This window comes from Glycine max, chromosome 16, assembly GCF_000004515.6.
Source record: "Glycine max cultivar Williams 82 chromosome 16, Glycine_max_v4.0, whole genome shotgun sequence".
Classification (NCBI taxonomy): Eukaryota; Viridiplantae; Streptophyta; class Magnoliopsida; order Fabales; family Fabaceae; genus Glycine; species Glycine max.
Window position 1 is genome coordinate 1,134,662 of NC_038252.2, and position 19,313 is coordinate 1,153,974.

At 30.4% G+C, this 19,313-nt stretch overlaps 2 protein-coding genes across 5 annotated transcripts; one reads left to right on the forward strand and one right to left on the reverse strand.

The window, feature by feature from the left end:
• Positions 1–10,466: 10,466 nt before the first annotated feature.
• On the forward strand, positions 10,467–11,290 carry LOC100305512 (uncharacterized). Of its 2 annotated transcripts, none has more exons than XM_006598627.4 (2): positions 10,467–10,611; positions 10,889–11,290. In XM_006598627.4, exons 1-2 carry the CDS (start codon positions 10,574–10,576, stop codon positions 11,124–11,126), a joined length of 276 nt encoding a protein of 91 aa, XP_006598690.1. In that variant the 5' UTR covers positions 10,467–10,573; the 3' UTR covers positions 11,127–11,290. The 2 variants fall into 2 exon arrangements, with proteins under 2 accessions (XP_006598690.1, NP_001236423.1); NM_001249494.2 differs by having other exon boundaries at positions 10,527–10,611; positions 10,883–11,285.
• A 4,294-nt stretch (positions 11,291–15,584) lies between these two features.
• On the reverse strand, positions 15,585–19,038 carry LOC100775543 (uncharacterized). 3 transcript variants are annotated; one of them, XM_014768482.3, is made up of 3 exons: positions 18,159–19,038; positions 16,935–17,098; positions 15,585–16,807 (listed from the first exon to the last, which is right to left on the reverse strand). In XM_014768482.3, the coding sequence occupies exons 2-3, from the start codon at positions 16,935–16,937 to the stop codon at positions 15,740–15,742; spliced, it is 1,071 nt and encodes a 356-aa protein (XP_014623968.1). In that variant the 5' UTR covers positions 16,938–17,098; positions 18,159–19,038; the 3' UTR covers positions 15,585–15,739. The 3 variants fall into 3 exon arrangements, with proteins under 3 accessions (XP_014623968.1, XP_014623967.1, XP_040866643.1); XM_014768481.3 differs by having other exon boundaries at positions 18,148–19,038; XM_041010709.1 differs by lacking the exon at positions 18,159–19,038 and adding an exon at positions 17,510–18,122.
• Between the last annotated feature and the right edge of the window lie 275 nt (positions 19,039–19,313).

The window sequence follows — 19,313 nt, forward strand, 5'->3', positions numbered from 1 at the left end:
TTTTTAAGTCTTTCTACTACAGACGGATGTTTGCATACATGATACATGAGGAGTGTTATGGGTCCTATTTAACACATTCCTTTTGATACTCTTTATTATTGTTTAAAATTTGTTGAAAATTATAAAATCATAAGTAAAAAATGGAACTCACAAAATTGTGGTTTTTAATAAATTTTAATTAATAATAAAGAGGGAGCTTAAATATATTAAGATATATGATAAATGATGGAATTTTGTTATGTCTGCAATAAATTTTTATGTTGTTTTTCAGTTGATGATATGTCATCTTTCAAATTGATTTTGTCAACATTATTAATAGTTATGATGATGTTATGTTATCACTTAATTAATGATAAATAATCAAAACAAAAGTTATAATATATCATAAACTTAACAATGAATTTTTTTATTAAAAATTCGTAACAAAATTTGATTATTTATTATGAACCTTCAATAACAAAATCGTATTTTTATTTAAAATGTTCATGAAATCCCTTTTAATATTAAATTCTTTTAATATAACATCCTTGCATTTGGTTTTATTTGGTTGTTATTATTGCAAAATCAGTATTTATTTTGAAATAATGAAAATAAAGTATCGACTAAAAATTGTACAAAAACAATCAATATAATATTACTAATGGATTGATGCAGTCGATTATAAATTGCTAAATCAATAAGTTAAAGAATTCTTTGGAGGCTAGATTATACATCACTCAATTAATAACTTAATAAGTGAAAGAATTTCTTGAATTATAAATTGCTCACTTCATAAGCCAAGGAATTTTTTGAATTTATAAATTGAGAAATGGTAACCAATGTCTTTAGCACATTAGTTAAAGAGTTAAAAAAACAAATATTTTGATTGGAAGATACAAAATTGCGTTATTTATAATTGTTTTACACACTCTTGTGATTTTTAGAATAAATATTTTTTCTTTTAATTTCTTGACTAATGTCGTAAGGCTAATGATTAACAAAAGGATATTGGTTAAAGAAATAAAACAAAAAATATTTTTATTGAGAGACACAAAATTGTGTGATCTATAAGACACAAAATATTATTTTAATGAAAAATTCAATATTTTAATGAATAATATTAAACAGTAAAATCTCAATGGATGAATCGCATATTTTCACTAGAAATACCATAAAGAAAGTTATAAAAGGATTGACTCATAAAATTAATGAGCACCAGATAATTAAATAAATAAGTAAAAAAAAAATCAAATTACCAAAGCTAGTACTGAGAAACGTGTTAGTATAGTATATATAAGTCAGTTTTAATAGGCTTAAACTAGCGTGAGTCAGTTACAAAGCTAGTGCTGAGCAAAAGAAGAATCAACTCTCTAAGTTTGTTGTCAAGAAAGAAAGCAAGAAAGATAGAATACAATGGAAAAAACAGAAATGTTGAAGGGAGAGGTGCAAGAAAACGTGGAAAAGGTGCAGCAGCAAGCACCAAATGAGCCACCACCACCATCACCACCACCACCACCACCACCACCACCACCAGGAGACAACAAGTCATTCCGTTGCTGGTATTGTAATGCCAAGTTGGATTCTAACAACGCCGTGCGCAGACATATGAAATTCCACCAGGAACAAATAGAAGCAGAAATGATGCGAATTCATATTGAAGGGGGTGGATCATCTCATCAACAACCTTTGGTTTCTTATTCTGAAGCATCATCATCAAGTTCGAGGTCTCTGCCACATCCTGGAAACCAAGCTTATGGTGAATCAACATCACCTCAGACTCCTCAGTTCCTAAGTGTAATGGCTCATCAAGTGATCAGTGGATCTTCTCATCAACCTTTGGTTTCTTATTCTGTTGGGAATCATGGCCAAGAAAGAATCAATACTTCAATATTATCTCAGGCTCGGAATACTGCCATGCATCAGTTCCAAAGTTTATCGGATCAAGAATTTGGCCCAGAAAATTCTTCAATATGGCACCTGGCTCGGAATATTGCCATACATCATCGGCTTCAGCTTTTCAGGGCTCAACGGAATACTGGATCATCTCATCAACCTTTGGTTTCTTATTCATCTCAGAATTTTGGCCAAGAAACCAGCAGCAATGCTTCAATATTACCTCAGACTCAGAATATTTCCATGCGTCAGTTCCAAAGTTTAATGGCTCAAGGGATCAGTGGATCATCTCATCAACCTTTGCTTTCTAATTCTGCAGTGCCAGTTAGAGTACAAGGACTTCCAAGTTCAAGGTCACATCCTAATGGGAATTTTGGCCAAGAAAGCAGCAACAATGCTTCAATATTACCTCAGACTCAGAATATTTCCATGCATGAGTTCCAAAGTTTAATGGCTAGAGGTATCAGTGGACCATCTCATCAACCTTTTCTTTCTAATTCTGCAGTGCCAGTTAGAGTACAAGGACTTCCAAGTTCAAGGTCACATCCTGATGGGAATTTTGGCCAAGAAAGCAGAAACAATGCTTCAACGTTACCTCAGACTCAGAATATTTCCATGCATGAGTTCCAAAGTTTAATGGCTAGAGGTATCAGTGGACCATCTCATCAACCTTTTCTTTATAATTCTGCAGTGCCAGTTAGAGTACAAGGACTTCCAAGTTCAAGGTCACATCCTAATGGGAATTTTGGCCAAGAAAGCAGCAACAATGCTTCAATATTACCTCAGACTCAGAATATTTCCATGCATGAGTTCCAAAGTTTAATGGCTAGAGGTATCAGTGGACCATCTCGTCAACCTTTTCTTTCTAATTCTGCAGTGCCAGTTAGAGTACAAGGACTTCCAAGTTCAAGGTCACATCCTAATGGGAATTTTGGCCAAGAAAGCAGAATTTCTTCAATAAGACCTCAGATTGCAAGCATAGGGAGTGCATCTCATCAACAGTACCACAACTCACATCAACCTTTGGTTACATCAAGTTCAAGGTCACATCCTAGTTTATCTTATGAGGGGAGTTCTGGACAGGAAAGCGATTCTTCAGCAATAAGGCCTCAGAATGCAAGCATAGAGTGGAGGTGTGATAAGAGGAAATTTGGCCAAGAGAGAAGCCCTGCTGATTCGAATGCCGACAAGCGACTCAAGCCTTTATGTGATGATAGGGAATTTGACCAAATAAGAAGTTCTTCAGTAATAGTACCTCAGAATGAAATCACTGAGGGAGAGGGGCCTGATTATGATTTGAATGTCAAGCCTTCATGTAATGATGAGAATTCTGGTTAACAAATCAGTTCTTCTTCAACGCCTGAGAATGGAGCTCAAGAGGAAGACAACTTTCATTGAATCCCAAGCCTTGAATTCACAATTAGTCTAATTTCATGTTCTCTGGTTAATTCACTAGAATTATGCCCCAATGTTGAGGGATTTAGAAGTGATTTTCTTGCATGAGATTAGAAGTTTATGATGACATTAGAGTTTGTATCTGGTATGCATAATATGGACAATTTAGTCATTTCTTGGAACATAATAATAACAAGACTTGTTTTTCTGATCATTATCAACTGTGTAGAATTGTTATATTGCTTACTTCAGTCCACAATAACAATTAGCAATCCTCAGTACTTGGCAAGTCTCCATCCATGTTTACATGTTGCCAAAGTCAGATTCTCCTTTTATGTAAATTTATTAGAATCATTTGAACTTTCTATTTTCTATTATCAGCACTAAGTTTAAGGGGACATGAGCAACAGAAGGGTTAAAGGTTCTGTACAACACTTTCCAGCTTCACCATTTTATTTAAAAATTCTTCCTTAAGGATTTTTTTTTTTTTTTGTTAGGAACTGTATGTATGCCCCCCAAGATGGTCATTATTAGGCTATCATAATGTCGTTGGTACTTGGTTTTTTCTTAGCAGTGATGACTCTAGGATTAGTTGCATTCTTATATGCAGAAACTAGAAACCTGTAGAATTTGAATATGACACGTGTTCCAAGTTGACTGTTTTTGCTGTAGCCTCTTTTTTTACCTTTACTATCCTTTTGGTTAAGAAAGTGAAATCCTTTTAAGTTCTATTTAGTGTATCTATATTTTAATATGTAAGATATCAATTTTCTTCATTATTGGGCCTACCATTCAATGGATATGGGAATCCAAGATGCCCAGGAATCTTAATTCTTAAACATATAAACACAGCTTAAATAATGTATTTGTAATTGAATATGAAAATTCATATTCATTTCAATATGTAGACATTACAACATCCACAGAATCTTTAATAACTTTTTGCTCTTATACTAAATAAGGGATGACAAAATTTTCCTGCATTGCAGATAAAATATGGTTATATGTAGACATATTGAAAATACTTAGAAATTTAGGATTTCCGCATTACTATCAACTTAGTTTTGTATATTCTAACTTTTTTGGTTGTTAGGGAAGCTCAATCCCATATTTTTACATACCCTAAAATGTCAATTTAGTGCATCAACAGATTTATAAGAGCACACAGTTTAAATTTTCCAGTTGAAAATAAACCTAAATTCTCAAGTAGAGGTTGAGAGCTATGGATATTTTTTAATATTGTCTTATGTGAGAATTTTTGGAAGGGAATAAAGCTTTCTAAATTATATTTCCTCTGTTCATATCTTTAGAAAATTTTAGCCACAAGCTATATATCAACTTATTAGATCTTTCCTACTGATATAGGAGTTGTCTATCAAACTTTTTTGGTAAATTTACACATTTAGCTTGCTTAATTAACTAACGGTGAAATGCAACAAAATGCTAGCTATTGATATTTTTTTTCCATTCAGATTAATTTCAAATAAGCTTCCTGTGAAAATTTAATTATTTATGAACTTTTTTTTACCCTTTCGCGGTGGAGCGAATCTCCTTTCATGAATTTTGTTGGCATAGCTTTCTACAAAGAAAATTGATGGGAAAAAGGATAGCTTTACATTGATTTGAAGTATTCACAATCTTTTCATAGCAGTCGTCTTCAAAAGTTAAAACAGTCAAATTCATCTGTAAAAGTTAATGCAAATTCTGTTACTTTTCCATTTTGATTTCTCCTCTTTGAACATTGGATAAATGTATTACTACTTACGGGGATAATCTATGAATGTTCTATTGACAATTGCTACAAATTCAGCAACTTGGGAAAATAATTTTTTAGTACCAAATAATAGTAACGACCTTTTATGTGCTTAGAGTTATCCACGTCTATGCTCATGCATTATACCAACTTTTATATAGAAAGAAAAAAAAAAGCATAACTACTAATAATCCTTTTTAATGGAGTATCTGAAGTTTCAACTCGGATACGTTTTATTTAAAAATATTTGTGTATTTTTATATTTCTCGCTGAGCTAATAAGGCAGTTGATCTCCTTGCCAAATGGGTGTTTGAGCAATTTATTATTGGAGTGCTCCTCCTGATGGTGCTTTATATATACGTCTTGACAAAGGATAGCTATTTGTAGTTTTTTCTTTGCCTTTTATCTCTAAAAATGTTTTTTTTATTTAAATTTTATAAATCTTTATATAATTATTAGGCTTAAATATATTTTTAATCTCTATAATTTTGTGTGTGTGTTTTTTTTTTAATTTTTCATGCTTAAAAAATTATTTTTTTATTGTTAATTCTTACAATTATGTTTATTTTATTTTTAGTCCGTAAGATACTTTAGATAACATTTTAAACAATAAAAAATATTATCTAAAATGTGTTGAAAATTAAAAACAAAACAAATATAATTTGTAATGATTAAAAATTAAAAAAAATAGAAGAACAAAAAATAAAAAAATATTAATTAAATTAATTAAAAATATATTTAAACCTTATTATTATTGGTTATATTAGGACTGAAATTCAAGCTAAGTTTTTATTTAATGAGTGCAACTCAATTAATAACAACACACATTGAGTCTTCAATCTGTTTGATCCCTTGACAATAAACACACTATTGGAAGGGATGAGGAACATTAAGTATAACTAAACCCCGAAGTGAATGATTAAGATTATTGTTACTAAATTAAATAAAAAAACATGGCAAGCTTTTATTATTATAAAATTGAAAGGTGATCGAGGATTTATTTTTAGCATTTTGAAAATGTATCTAAAGTTTTGTTCGGAAGGCTGGAGAACTTTTTCTAAAATTTAGGAAGATTCTAAAGAATTAGAAGAATGATAACAATGTTAATAGAATCCTAAGGAAAATGATATTTAGGATTAGTGATTTGCTGGTAGACTTTTCTTTTACTTTTAAGTAAAATATTAAATAGAAACCCTAATTCCTTTGGCATACATAAATTCTTCCATAGATCAAACGACTCATTTTGACCATCTGCATTTAAATTTGAATCCCATTAATTATAACAGAGAATATATAATCCTAATTTCTCTTCTCATGGGACATCGAATTTCCATATAATTTTACCTTAACTACATACCGAATCTACTTATAAATTTTAACAAAAGTTAACTTAAAAAAGATGAGAAGATAGATATCCAAGTGTGCAGTGTACATGGCTCAAAATCCTTTTCTTCTAAAGATCATGACTATATACCAACATGCACGGTAAAGTTCAAACATTTGGAACAATTCTTTAATGCACATGCATTAATTGAAATTTCATTAAACAGTTTCTAACTTTTCTACACAAAAGATAAATTCATTTATATCTTATTTATTAATTAGTCGTCTGTGCATTTGCATATGTCATCCAACTAGTTAAGATTAATTTTGTTAGAATTTTCAAAGATAACCTACGATCTAAACAAGTTAAAACAACGACAATACAATTTAATTCATATGATCCGTATAACTCATATGGATCAACATGATCCGTATGAGCCATATGAATCAAGATCAATTTAATCCATATGACTCATAAGAATCAACTTGAGTGAAAAATATTTTTGTCCATTCACTTAAAATATTGGGTGTACTTAACATCACTCTAAAAAAAGGAGAAAAAAACAATAATAATTAGATCTTAAAATACAAAGAATCAATACATTTGATTTTTTTATGGACAAATATTAATTATTAAATTGTTAATTTTTGTTGAAAAGATGGATTGAACCCACATTCTTTCTCTCATTTCTTTCCTTGTTAATCATCCAATCAATTTTATATCTCCAATAGTCATAAAAAATTATGTACTTTAATTAGTTGAAGAATCAATACAGAGAATTGTTGAAGTATTGTGGAAGAATGACTACTTTCTTAGCCAAATTTCCTCTTATTAGCATTGGAATTTGGTCAAGAAAGCAGCAATTCTTCAATCTGCAGAGAGAGAAACCCTGCTGATTTGAATGTCAAGCTACTCAAGCCTTTATGTGATGAGAGAAAATTTGACCAAGCAAGCAATTCTTCAGTAACACCTCAGAATGCAATCATTGAGGGGCTTGATTTGAATGTCAAGCCTTCATGTGATGATCAAAATTCTGATCAACAAGTCAGTTCTTCTTCAACGCCTTTGAACGAAGAAGAGGAAGAGAAGCTTGATTTGAATCTCAAGCTTTGAAGTCCCAAGTTAATCTAATTTCATGTTCTCTGGTGAATTCACTAGAATTAGGCCAGTGTTGAGGGATTTAGAAGTGATTTGGTTGAGATTAAAAATTCATAATGACATTAGAGTTTGTATCTGGTAACATTATATAGTCTATTTAGACATTTCTTGGAAAATAATAATAATAATAATAATAATAATAATAATAATAATAATAATAATAATAATAATAATTAGACTTATTTTTTCTGATAATCATTATCATCTGTGTAGAATTGTTATATTCATTCAGTCTCACAATAACAATTTGCAGTCTTAGTACTTGTCATGTTTACATGTTGCCAAAGCCAGATTCTCCATTTATGTAAATTATTAGAATCATTTGAACTTTTTATTATCAGCACCAATTTTAAAGGGACATGAGCAACAAAAGGGTTATAGGTTCATTGTATTAAAGTGTCTACAATTTTGCGTTTCAAACTTGCAACTTTCGAGTGAGATCATATATTTTTGCTAGATTTTCTATAACTAATTGCTTCTGTTATGATGAGTGCTAAATGCTAATATAATACGAAAAGAGGAACATATGAATTTTGGTTTATGAGCCGAGCACATAAACAATAAAAAAATGTGACGAAGATGATGATTTAATAAAGTGGTACTTGCCCTTCAATTTAACATTAATGGTTTTCTTTTATCTATGAGAATTAAAAATAATATAATGTTAATTAATTAACTAAATTAGACCGTAAGAGATGGCGTTAGTGGTTAGGATAATGAAGTCGACTAAGAAGGTTTCAGTAACAGCTCTGAACGCGAGAGTTTCCCTTAGGAAATGAGGGTTCAGTTCAGTTCATTATTGTCGTTCGTGTTTATACTGAAACTTGTTTAATGATTAAATTGTTATTATAAGATGTTCTCTCATACGATAACGGATATGGTATATGATATTCGCCACATGCTTTAAGAACATGATGCTTAACCATGATTTTTAACAATTATACTATACCATTTTGGTATGCTTAAGGGGCATCCTTGCCATTGCTTTGATTATTCCATCCTTGACTTAAATCTTTAAGAACCTTTTCAGTGAGATTCTTAGTTTACTATTAGAGCAATTTTGGCTTGACAATTCTTATATTAGCAACAATTCTCCATATTTTTAAGAATTATGACACAATTGTAAAATTCATTTTCAGTTTCATACGATTCCCACGAGTTAAAAAGCTGCAACTTCTTTATAAATAGAATTGACCTAGTGAAGGGGAATTCAAACAGTTTACCCAAAGTTCTAATTTTCAATTTTATTGCTATCATTGAACAACAACAAAAATATTACTATTATCATTATTAATTGGATTTGGAAATCAAAAACATATTCTGTCATTTAATCAAGCATATACAATTTATGCCACCAGAACTTAATATGACCAGAAATGCAAAAACACTCATCCTCTTTTCTTGTCATTAGTGTCCCGTAGAAAAACTGTAGTACAAGATGATTAATTAACAAATAGCTAGAAAACATTTATATTGTTTAAAACCCTTTTAATTAAGTATAAATATAACATGTTTGATATAAAACGACAACATCGCTACTCGCAAGACAAGCTTAATTTTCTTTTATCAGATATGACAATATATCCACAATTTGTATGAGTCTCACTGCTGGACACATGGTTTTAAATGAAAGAAACCCTAATTGAATACATTACAATGACATACCTCAATGAATTATCTAACAGAAAAAAAGAATTCAAGCTTAGTGAAATAGATTTTTTTCGATAAATATTAATTATTTTTTACATGCAGAAATTGAATCTATTATATTTTTTTATCCCTTCTCTTTTTACTACCTAATCAATCTTACACCTAATCAATCTTATAATTCATCCGCCCAACAAAATAGTATTGACAATAGGCAGATGCAGAGTTTCATTTTTTTGAAATAGACGCACGTACGTATAAACAAATAAATAAATATGCAATGGAAACAACCAATCAAGTAGCTAAATTATGCTTAGTACAATTTGGCTTGTGGATAAATAGGGATAGCGAAAAAGCCAAAACATTTTGAATAGTCTACAATACATAACCTTTTTTTTCTTCTAAATTATCAATTTGGTTCTAAATTACTTAAGATAAATCAACTTAGTCCTCAAATTTTAAAATGATTTAATTAGATTTTTCAATCATTAAAATTGCATCATTTGAGTCATTTTTGTCAATTTGATGCATATTAATGACGTAAGTAACTTGATCATGTGATATGATAATTTCAAGTGAGTGTCATCTAAGATAATTTTATCATTCAAGTTAAAGTTAAAATAACAACATTAATATATAATATAATGTGAGATATAAAATTGATTTTTTTATAATATATAGATAAAATTGATTCTTCAAAATTAGTTAATATTTAATAATGATTACACGCTAATAGGTATTGATCCGAACTACACTGTAAAATAAATATATACTTTTTTTAGAGTTAATTCTCCTTTTCCCTGCAATTGGAAGAGAATCTAATTATGTCGTTATATTTAATACAACGCGGTTATATGAGGAATTATACTAATTATATAATGGTTACCAAAAAAATACAAATTATATAATACCGCGCGCGGTAAGTATTGTTAGTTAAAAAAAAAACATTTGAAATATTTAGAAGAATTTATTTATTAACATTTTCAGGTAAAAAAAAAGTTTTGAAATACAAATATAAGTATGCTTCTGAAAAGATTATTTTATATCCGGAATCAATTATATGCACCTGTTAAACTAAAACATTTTCGTAGTACGTAGTTGATTGGTATATTTGATGATAGTTGTATTTTTTTAATAAAATAAAGAATATTTTCCTACAGATATTGAATTAAAAGTAATTAAAAAACGAGACCAAAGTCATCAAATTAAAGCATTATCAGATTCTATTAATATGGCCTGTATTCTCACATTCTTTACGAATAACTACTTTTATTTTTTTCTGTAAAAAAAACTACTTTAATTTTTTGAATTATTGGTTGATTGAAAAAAGAAGTTATTTCTCTTATATAAGACCCTTTCTCCCAAACAAACCCGAGCATCCCTGAGAAAACACCCTTACACTCATCTTTCTAACTCTAAGCATCATGGCCAACATTCTTGTCTGTCCTTCTTTTCTTCTCAGGTCAGTCTATAGCTCTCTAATCTTCTTTATTCTTTTGCTTTGCATGAATAATTCTCTTTGCAGCAAAACTTAAATACAATTAATATCATAATAAGTATTGTTGGTGCTATACTGCTATATATTCGATCTTCAATTAACATAAGGATTTTATTGAGACGAAGTTATGTCAAATTTAAGTGTAGAATAATGTAACTAAGTTCTCTACTTTATTCTCATTCATTATTGTTTTATGCTATTGAATTATACATGATCTATATTGATAATTATGAAGGTGCAGGAAGAGATGTTATGTTGTTGTAGCGGAAAGTTTAAGGAAGCAAATAGAAGGCACAACGATGAAGTCAAAGTCAGCATCCGATAATGTCATTAATATTAAAGAGGAAAAGTTTTGGATGAGAGATCCTAAGAGTGGAAATTGGATTCCTGAGAATCACTTTGGACAGGTTGATGCTGCTGAACTGAGGGAGAAGTTTCTGCCAACCAGACACACAAATTCTTCCAATCAACTTAAGTAGGATCTTTGTGAAACAAATTTGATCGAAAGTTTGAAAGGAACACAATAATATATATATGGAAAACCTATGCTTAAATAAAGATATATTTATGACATTAACATGTGTGTTTTCTTTACTTGTTCTTCAGTTATATAATAAATATACGTTCAGTACGTTTGTTCATAGTTTACGTTGTTGATCTCACTTCCCGTTATGATTTTCTTCATTCATATGATCAACATGTCCATGAAGATCATAGGGACAGACTTGAATGATAATTAAGGGGGCAATTTTTATAAATTACTAATGTATATGTAGTATGTTTATCCATTAACAATATTGGATAATATGCATGTATATATACGTACTATATATCCATATATTCGTATAATTTATATACGTATTATGATAAGGGAGCCAGTCAGTCAGACGTGGATGATAAATATTATATACATTAGTAATATAAAAGTTAAAGTTTATCTGATAAATGTATACGTATGCATTAAGTTTCATACAAAATGTTTATGATTATACATTCTAAAATTTAAATTACATTATTAATATATTAAAATGTTGAATGTTTGTTTTACATGTCATGAAAATTATTTATAACTAAATTTATACTAATTTTTTCAGCAATTTTTTTTACTGTATATATACCAACAAATTTTCAATACAAAAAACTCATTTTGTTAAAGTGTAATATATCTTAACAATATATTTATACTTAAAAACCACTTTGAAAGTACGTTGTTGTCTTACAAAATACAAACAATGCTCGAAAGAAATATATAAAAACGAGAGAAGAAAATTTAAAAAAAATCCGTAAAAAATAAAAAGAATCAGGAAAATTTATACAAACAATATAAATATTTTTTTAATTGGTACATAGAGAGTATAATTTGGTCACATTCTTAAAGAAATATTCGAACTTCTACATGCTCTTCTACGTACTTTTTTTTAAGAACACAGGTTAAATATAAGAATAAATACATAGTAAATATAATTAGAAACACTTTCTTAAACAGGAAAAACATTAGATAGTGTCTTTCTTCTAGTTAAATTGATTAAATAAGGTATAAGTGTTATAAGTCCTTAATATTGTGTTGAATTCCTACATATAAAAATAAATGGCACTCAAACAGTATTTTCTCCATCTATTTACAATAACATGTTATCTTAATAATTGGAAAAAACACTATTTTAATGCATTTTTAACATTAGTGTTATAAATAATTAATTTGAAAGATCAATATTATATTAACACAATGAACCTTAAATTCAGTATATAGATAATGCAAATTAAATATGTTGATTTGGCGGCATACGAATGTAATAGTTGCACCATCCATTGAATCGAAATTGAAAATGATATTGACATTGTGGTTGTCATTATCATTTTGTCTGAAAATGAAATTCTGGAGAAGCAAACATTAAGAATCATCCATTAGAATTCTTCAGAATCAGAATCAGAACCTTTGGCTCTTCCCTCCCCAAGAAGAGCCGGATTCAGAGTTTTAACCTTTTCTCTAGAAAACAAACGGTATTTGCTAAAGTTTGGAATTTTTCTTTCCACAGGTGCCTCCACCTGTAACATTGTTCGCATGTTGAGTGAACCCCACGATCCTACTAAGGTTGGAAAATCATGTAAGTTTGTTCCTCCATACCCTTTGGAGAATAGATTCTTGCGAACTGATAAGGACAATATGTCTTAAATAATTCGTTGCTCGAATCACTTTTCTTATATATATATATATATTCATTATATTGTGACCATACCTAATTTTGATTGAATAGATTCTCAACGATGCAAATCTAGCTGCAAGGACCTATTCAGAAGAACAAATTCTCATAATCCATTTCTTTAACTTCTAGCCAAATATTATGCATTTAATAGCAAACTTCATTTTTTGTCTAAAAAAAACGGTTCATTTTTGTTTCATATAATGTAATGTAATTTTTCTCCTTACAAGACAACATTTATATACAGTAAATGCGCTTAGAGAGCTGAAATGCTCATCAAAACATACATTAATTTGTTTGAAGACGCTGGAAGGAATAAAGGGTTTGTGACCGATCCTTCGAAATCAACTTTTTGGATGATATAGTTTTTTTCGTGACAGTTTTTTTTGGGAAGATATTGATAATGGATTTTACTAATTGTTTCTAGTGTTATAGGCTCATTAGCTTAATTTATTGATATTTTCAGTGATGAGTCCATTAACTTGTAAGTTTATTGGCCCATTTAAAGATAAATCCATCGGCCTAAATATTAAAGTCTTAATATAAAATCGATCTTTAAACAAGTTAACAAGATAGACTTAAATACTTAATATTATAAAACAGGCCAACTCAAGCATAGACAAGACTTGACTTACCTTGACTTATTTTAAAACAGTATATTCTAATCACATTCTCACTTATTAACATAACAATTATGCAGAAAGATGCAAGAATTCTCAAGCAACAACTTCACACACCACATTCATTTCTGTGAGTAGCAAGCATACCTTGTAGCTTTCAGCAGCCACATAAAGAGGCTTGTCCATACTCTTAGCAACCAATGCAATTTGGTAAGTCCCCATCATGTTGATTATGCCACCACTTTCAACAACTCCATCACCATGTCAACCTCATCCATAGTATACACCACCGCGCGCAGAGTCTATAACAAGGTTCACAGGAACATCAATGGTCGTTGTAGTACGCCGATGTCTTCTGGTTCTCCATTCAATCCCTCGTCTCGCCTTTCCTCTCCCCCACCTTTTATACTCCTCTGGACTGTGCTAAATGTAAATCACCTATCTCACTTCCAATCTATTGCCTATGATAATCTTTTTTACTTTTTACTTTTACTTTTTGGGTCCCTAAATTATTAATATTAAATATATTTTTTAAAAAATATTAAAAATTATGCTTATCAACTATTTCCAAAAAAAAATCATATTGATTGATGTTTTCAGTTTTTTGATGAAATGTTAAAAATTTATTTTAAATTTAGTCTAAATAAATTAGATCAATCTAATATGTTGTGTCTAGTAATTTTTCCACCATCATGTTAATTAAGCAATGGTTGCAAATAATGTATTTTAAGGGACAAACAATGCATTTATAGAAAGTAAAAATATTTTCGTAAAATTATTTTAGTAAGTAACTCATTTATTAGTATTCTTAATCTGAATACCAATAAATGAAATAATTACATACAAATTATAAAAAAATAAAAATAAAGGAAATACTTAAAGGAAATAATTATATACAAATTTTGGAATGGGGTGATTTTTTTTCACTTTAAAAAATAAAAATACTTAAAGGAAATAATTATATACAAATTTTAAATATAGAAAGTGTTCGGTAGAGGAGAAAATTTTGATGTTTGAGAATTATTACTTGCGATGAATAAAATTTATTTGATTGAATAAAATTTGTTTGATTGATTATTAGAATGTTTAGATAAATTTCTTAGGAAATAAACTTACGTATATTATTATAACTTATTTTGATTATTTATCATATGTAATTTAATAAATAGTAATATGATGTTTTTTATTATAGTAAAAAAAAACTAAATTTTGAAAAATAAGATTCTCACCTCTTATGATTTTTTTTGTTGAAAAACTGATTAAAAAATATTTTTAAAAAACAATATTTTTTAAAAATCTTATTTTTAAAAAAAATATTTTTTTAAAATGTATATCAAACATGAAAAAATAAGTTTTCTAACCTATGATGAAAAAAAAACTTCTCTTTCAATTTCCCAATGTCTCCACAAGCCAAAATCTAATGAAAATAAAAATTATAAACTGTTGTCCAAAATATTACATTGATTCTCTTTGAACTTGAAGTTTTTTCAAATTGTTCACTAATTATAGGAGTATATAATATAAAGTTTTTAAATTAATTAAGAAATTAGTATAATATATAAAGAGAATCAATGTAATATTTTTCAAATAATTAAAAAAGTTAGTATGTGAACAAAAAAAATAAAGGGGATATAATGTGCAAGCTAAAAAAAGCTATAAAAAAAATCAGTTGAGGGGACAAAAAAATATTTTATCAATTTGATGGACTAAAATTTATATTTGAATTCAAAAGATTAAGAAAATATATCAAAGGAAAACAAAAATATATTTAAGTCATTTTTTTAAAAAAAGTTTAAAGTGATTGTTACAAGGCACATTATGTCAATTTGGATGTCTAGGAAGTCAAGATTACAAGAACAGCGGTCATATTTCCTAATGTCGTAAAAATATTAATTTTGCATGATCGAATTCAGGTCTTTTCTCCCACAAACTCATGTGTAAAAATGTTAATTATGAAATAATATTCAATAGTTCCATTAAATATTTTTATTTTAATTATAATAAATACTCTAGTTTTATTAAAAATTCCTTTTGTTTCTTCATCCTTAGCATTTGTGAGAAAACAACTAATTCAATTGCCACAACAAAATAATTTGACTGAAAAATTAATTTCCCATCTTAAGCCTCGCATTAACAACTTAATTTTAGTTATAACTGATAATACAAAATGGGTAAAAAGAATATGTAAGCTAAATGGGCAATTAAAAAGTCAAAATTAGTAATAGCAAAGTAAAAAATAAGATGTAAAAATATTATAGATGCCATAAAAGGCTATGATTTGTGGCAAACCACCGCGGTGCAAGACAAAACACTGTCTATGCTCCACAAATTGAACTCTTCGAGCCATTTCTGAATTGAATTCAGCTCCATCTCACTTGACCAATATACCAACTTCTTATCCCGAAGAGAAGTTTCACTACCAGAGCCAATCTTTGCGGCAAAAGAAGTCTCATCAACTCTTCTAATCCTCGCACCATTCTGTTCCAATAGTTTTGTTACAACATACACAAAGCTTAAGCTACTATGGGTTGCAGAATCTTTTCTTGCCATGGCTACAACCCTGGACACAAAGCCATCAACCCAGATTTTCTGATTAAAAGTTGAGCTTTTAGCATAAAAGACTTCCAAGTTGTTTGCAACAAAGAAGTCATCATTGGGAGGTTCAGACTCAGACAAGAGGTCTGAAGTGAGAAGCATGCTCCCATCCATAACCCACATGTTATACCTATTCTCGATACACTTCTTAACTACATAAGCCTTTGTCAAAATGCCCTTGATGGTCTCAAAACTCGAACCATGCGAAGTGAATTTAGACAATCCAACACTACTTATAAATTGGTCAACGTTAATTACAGGATGTCCCCTCCTTGCCAGATCAAATAAGGAGCCAGATGGAGGGCCCATAAGTATATAATTCCTGATATCTAGCCTCTTAAAGTGGCATAGTAAGTTTCTTGCTATAGCATCCGATACCCCAAAAAGATTTACTAAGAAGACACTACTCTGTTTCTGCAGAGAGTGAAGCAACGATCCAAGTTCTTCCAGGTTAGTGACAACCTTTCCAGGATGTACTTCTCTGAAACAAAAATCAAACCATTTTAAACAACTCAAAGGTTGCATTTCCAAAATATTGAAGTCCAGAGACTTTTCCTCTAGTAATTTAGAATCAGGTCCAGCAGTTTTCCCGTAGTTTACTCCAGCATCCCTGTGAGAAACGCTTAGTGCTCTCTCATGCAGAAGATTTGTGTAGATATTGAAATAACCACGGGATTGAATAAACTTTATGAACCAAGGTGCCCAAATTCTCTCTCCCATTTTCTTATACCATCCTGTAGTCACCTGGACAAATTTTCCGAATCAAAATTAGGAACAAACTGAACTGCTGACATATATTAAAGAACAAAAATGAGAATTATATGAGAGTAAAGAAAAAGAGGCATTTTTTTCTTTAAAAGCATTTTATTACCATTCCCTCAAGAAATGGACGATTGCCCTTTGCCTTGTTCTCATCATACCACAGCCTGAACTCTTTCCACGGCTTAGGAAAGAGAATTTAACCCCATGTACCAACTAACTGGTATAAGAAAAGCCTTGTCTTGTCATCCAACTGTAATTTGTTTCCATGTTTACCTGCAGCCAGAAACCAGTAATATTATCAATAAACTGTACAGATGTATTGAATAAGCAGAGTGCAACTACTAAGGCAACCATATAATCCATAATAATAGACAAAAGTCACACCAAGTTGTTTAGCAAAGAAGTTGTACAGATCTCTAATTTGTCATATCCATTTTCAAATCATAATAACACATAAAAGAAGGTTCAGCTTGGTGGCACTTTCATTGCTCCTTAACACAGCCTTGTATCCATTGTTGTCAAAATCATGATTACAATTATAATGAGCTTCAAGCCATTTCTGATGCCCTTCACACCTAAAAGATAGGAGTAGGGTCACCGAGATTAATTGTAAACTCTTGGGACTGGCAGGTATTTTTGAGTTCCTTGTTGGTTGGGTTCTGCAACATGGAAGAAAAAATGTACCTCATGGGTCTTTTCTTAACATGATTTCTACTCTCTCCTGATTGTCAACTCATGAGGGACACACCCAACTGATCCAGTCTCCTATCTCCATCCCAAAGCTCAGTTTCCATTGCCAGCTATGTTCTCTGCTCCGAACTTCTAATCCCTTGTGTTCACATTAACATCGTAACAGAGAAAAGAGATCAGATCTAACTGGCAGTACAATCCAAGGATCCAATACTTGCAAAACTGCAGGATTTACACCTTCCTACCCCGAGTATTCTAAGAATTTGGGATTGGGCTAACTCAATCCCAAAAGCTAACTCATGAAGTATGGGTTGCCCTTTACTTATATACACCGTTTTAGCCATATAGCGCATGGATGTAAGATCTCCAACAAGTATCATAAGCAGAATATAAACTGTTGGACAAATCCACCGAAGTAATTCATTTTTCAAATGTGAGTAAAACAGTGAGCAATCAGCTAAGCATACACATTACAGGCTACATCTAATTAAAGCATCTTCGAAGCCCATTTCTATTATATCCCCTTAGAAATACTACAAGCAGCAAACAAGAAACAACACATCATGTCAATCCACGAAGCAACCAGATCCATCTAATAAAGCAATAGATAAACAAACAAGAGAAAACGGTACCTGGAACAAACCTTGCACGTTGAAGCGAAACTCCAAAGATGGAAGGGCTATGATTGGAGGCATTGTAATAGAAATTCATAATCAACGCCTTGACGAACTCATAGTAAAGCGGCGAAACCTCCAAGTCATCCTCCACGACGAAAGCGAACTCGTGATCGGAATTGGGCCACCAGGCCTCCAGCCACTAGGCCTGCAGGCCCACATTGGCCGTTCTGTAATGCACAACCTTATCCCCAAACTTCCAATCGAAGCCATCGACGAACTCCAGAATTCGATGCGCTTGGAGGAGCTTGGGGTCGACGTGGGAAGCGTTGTCGGGGGCGAAATGGTCAATGTGGAGATGGAGGTGGACGCGGTCGGCGAGGTAGTCGGCGGCGGCGAGGGAGCGGAGGCAGCGGGAGAGCGAGGCGAGGCGGTTGAAGGCGAGGAGCTTGATGAGGAAAGTGAAAGGAATAGGGTTGGGAAAAGTGGAGGATTGAGGAAGGGAGAGAGGAGTGGTGGAAGGTGTAGAAGATGAAGACGCCCAGGGAGATGAGGATCAGTGGAACTAAACTTCTCATTTACTTTCTTCAATATCTCTAATTTCTCTTTCTTAATCTGAACTTAGTGTTCCAAAAATACAATTTAATCACAGATTCATTCCGCAAAACTTAATAACACGAGATAATTATCCACTTTTCATAAGAAATAACCTTGCTCAAGTTAATTTAAATGTAATTTTTTCTTTTTATTTTTTATAAATTTATGATTTTAATCTTCTTATTTAATCTCTCAATTCTAAAACGTTAGTGATTTTATTTTTATTTTTTTAATTAAGATATTTTATTTTTCACTTTTTAAAAATTCATAATTAGTTCTTGTAATTAATTTTAAATATTGATTGTGTGTATTTTATAAACTTTGATGAATATATGTTTATTTATTAATCATGTGATAAATATTTTTTTAAAATTATTTAATTGCTAACGAGCTAAATTTATTAAAAGTATATATATAGTCAAGTTTAAAATTGATAAAGGGAACTAAAAATTAAAAAATAATAAGACATAAATTATATTTAACAAAATTATTATGGGTGATAAAGATTTCCTGAAAACTTTAAAAAATATGTATTGAGAAAAATATTACATGAATCTTGAAAAAAATTTTAAGTTTGATTTCCTCTA